Source organism: Fulmarus glacialis, unplaced genomic scaffold (genome assembly GCF_000690835.1).
Source record: "Fulmarus glacialis isolate BGI_N327 unplaced genomic scaffold, ASM69083v1 scaffold14053, whole genome shotgun sequence".
In the NCBI taxonomy this organism is placed as follows: domain Eukaryota; kingdom Metazoa; phylum Chordata; class Aves; order Procellariiformes; family Procellariidae; genus Fulmarus; species Fulmarus glacialis.
This window is the reverse complement of record NW_009201133.1, coordinates 1-2195: the sequence shown is the minus strand read 5'-3', so window position 1 is coordinate 2195 and position 2195 is coordinate 1. Positions and strand designations below refer to the sequence as shown.

Here is a 2195-nt window from a genome sequence, read left to right as displayed (position 1 = left end):
TCCAGTTGTAAAGAAAGTCTTAATTACAAGCTTTGCCTGTTGTTTTTTTAGAAAGACCACATCAAAATACTACTCCATAAAATTCAGTTAAAAAGATTCCCCCATCTCCTGAGCACAGCCACCTTGCCAGCGGTCTATTAGGCAAAAAGTCTTGATATTGCGCATTCTTCCCACAATCTAGTTATATTTTAATCTGTGTTTACACAGTATTGTTTTGAAGAACCATTGGCAGATCTATGGGTTATATGCTGGATAATCCAACAACAATCTTGCCTTGAGCCAAACCAGAACACTCTGTCAGGTATGGGTCTTGCAGTGTTTTAGGTTTCGTTCTGGGACACTCACAAAGTTCCTTGTTGACCCTAGCGATGAGGTAAGATAGGAAATTTAAAACAAGGTGTTGCCTAGTAAAAGCAGGCTACTGTTGTTCAGAGAAAGGTAAGTCTGGGCAGCAGTGGGAGGTCAGAGAGCTGCTCACATTTCATCACTGTACCTCAAGACCCCAAGAACATTTTCATTGGGAAGAGAAATTTCATTCAAGAATTTAGGATAATTAAGTGTTACTGATACTCGGTCCTTCACATTCAGGTATGTCAAATGGAGCTGGAACAAGGTCTTAAAAGTCTTTTCTTGGCACGTTTCTGATGCACACCATGTGGATAACGTTTGCCTGTTGACTTTGTCATTCACAAGGAACTCTATCTTGAGGTCAGTGGGGCTGTTTGAACAGTTGGGAAAATGAAAGTTCAAGTGGCAATAGATCAAGTAGAGGCCTTGTTGCCGTATCACCAGCTCTTCGCTCTTGCACTGGATGTCTTCACAAATACCCTTCTCGACCAAGCTCAGTTTTGAACTGTTTACTGGATTGGACACTAGAAAGGAAAGCAAACAAATTTTAAAATGAGCCACTGAGCTCTAGTGACCTGAATTCAGCCTTATGTGACCTGCAGCAGTGTATTTCCTGGTAAATGGAGATACCTGTTCAGTGGTTTTCCTGCAGGAAGCTCCAAGAAAAGGCCCTGGCCAGACAGCTGGGAGTTCACACATGGAAGTGGAGTGTTAAAAAGTTCCAGGGACTTACACAACCCTTGGGAAACCCAAGACAGGGAGATGCAGTGAAAATGGCCTTCTGCAATATTTAAAGGGAAATAATGGAGATGTATATTCATGTGTTTGTGTGCAGAAGGTATCTTTTTTTTTATTTTTTCTTACCAAGTTAAAAAAAAAGTTCACGTGATCAGATAGGGGTTTACCAAACACTCCCACATTTCAGGAAAGCTAAGGATTTTTTCCCTATAGAGCACTCATTTGGTCAAAAAGCTATTTGCCACTAAAACCAGTTTGAATAATATGAACAGCTTGCTCTTCAGCCAACTCTGCAATCTCTTTTTGCCAACTCTTGCCCTCCCCACTGACCTCTCATGTACGCAGCAGCTCTCTTGGTCGGGACATTCTGTAGGATTCTTAAATAGTCTTCGGTGGTGTTCCCTGAAGGAAACAACAGATTAAGAGACCACTCCTGATTTTTTTTGTACTGTAAAATGTTGTCAGCATTTGGTACCTCATTTATTTGCTATAACTGCGCTATGGACAAACTCCACAGCAGCAGCTCCAAAGCAACAAGCAGCAGCAGCTAGAACAGCATGGAAGAGAGATGAATCTTACTCCTCAGCTGATAATATCTGATTAGGGAATTCATAGCAGTGTAACTTGACTGGTAAATTTATAACAGTCTAGAGCTCTGGCAGACTGCAGCTATCAGTCCAAAAAATTGTATATCTCTTGTTCTCCTTACAAACAGAAATTAAGTGCAGGTAAGCTTAATTTAACCAAATTATTTGTAAGGTGCAATTACAGAAAGAAGCTTTTAAACATTTAACTGGGACATATGTCTGAAAATGGCTCTTTGGGTGCTTTTGAAACATTGCTCTGTTCTGTCATGGTTAAAATGTGGATGTCACCAGGACTTTAGGTGAGGTTGTTGGTTGTTCAGACCCGAGAGCTCCCTGCTAGCAGAGCCGGGACAGCGTTGTTCCGGCGTGCGCGTCTTCCTGCATAGCCATGACGGCAGGGAAGGGGCACGCACACCGCCAGCACCTCGGTGCAAGGCAAAAGGCAGCTGCGTGTCACGGGAATGCCCTCAAAATCCAACGCCCCGGGGCGGGGAGGCTCCGGGGCTGCCCCGCCGCAGAGCG

At 43.3% G+C, this 2195-nt stretch overlaps 1 protein-coding gene across 1 annotated transcript; it reads right to left on the bottom strand.

The window, feature by feature from the left end:
• Positions 1 to 474: 474 nt before the first annotated feature.
• LOC104073901 (tumor necrosis factor ligand superfamily member 8-like) lies at positions 475 to 1488 on the bottom strand (the record flags this gene model as incomplete). The annotated part of the gene is made up of 2 exons (XM_009573837.1): positions 475 to 872; positions 1417 to 1488. Coding segments are annotated over 2 exons (470 nt in total), but the record flags the coding sequence as incomplete, so codon positions are not given.
• Positions 1489 to 2195: the final 707 nt, after the last annotated feature.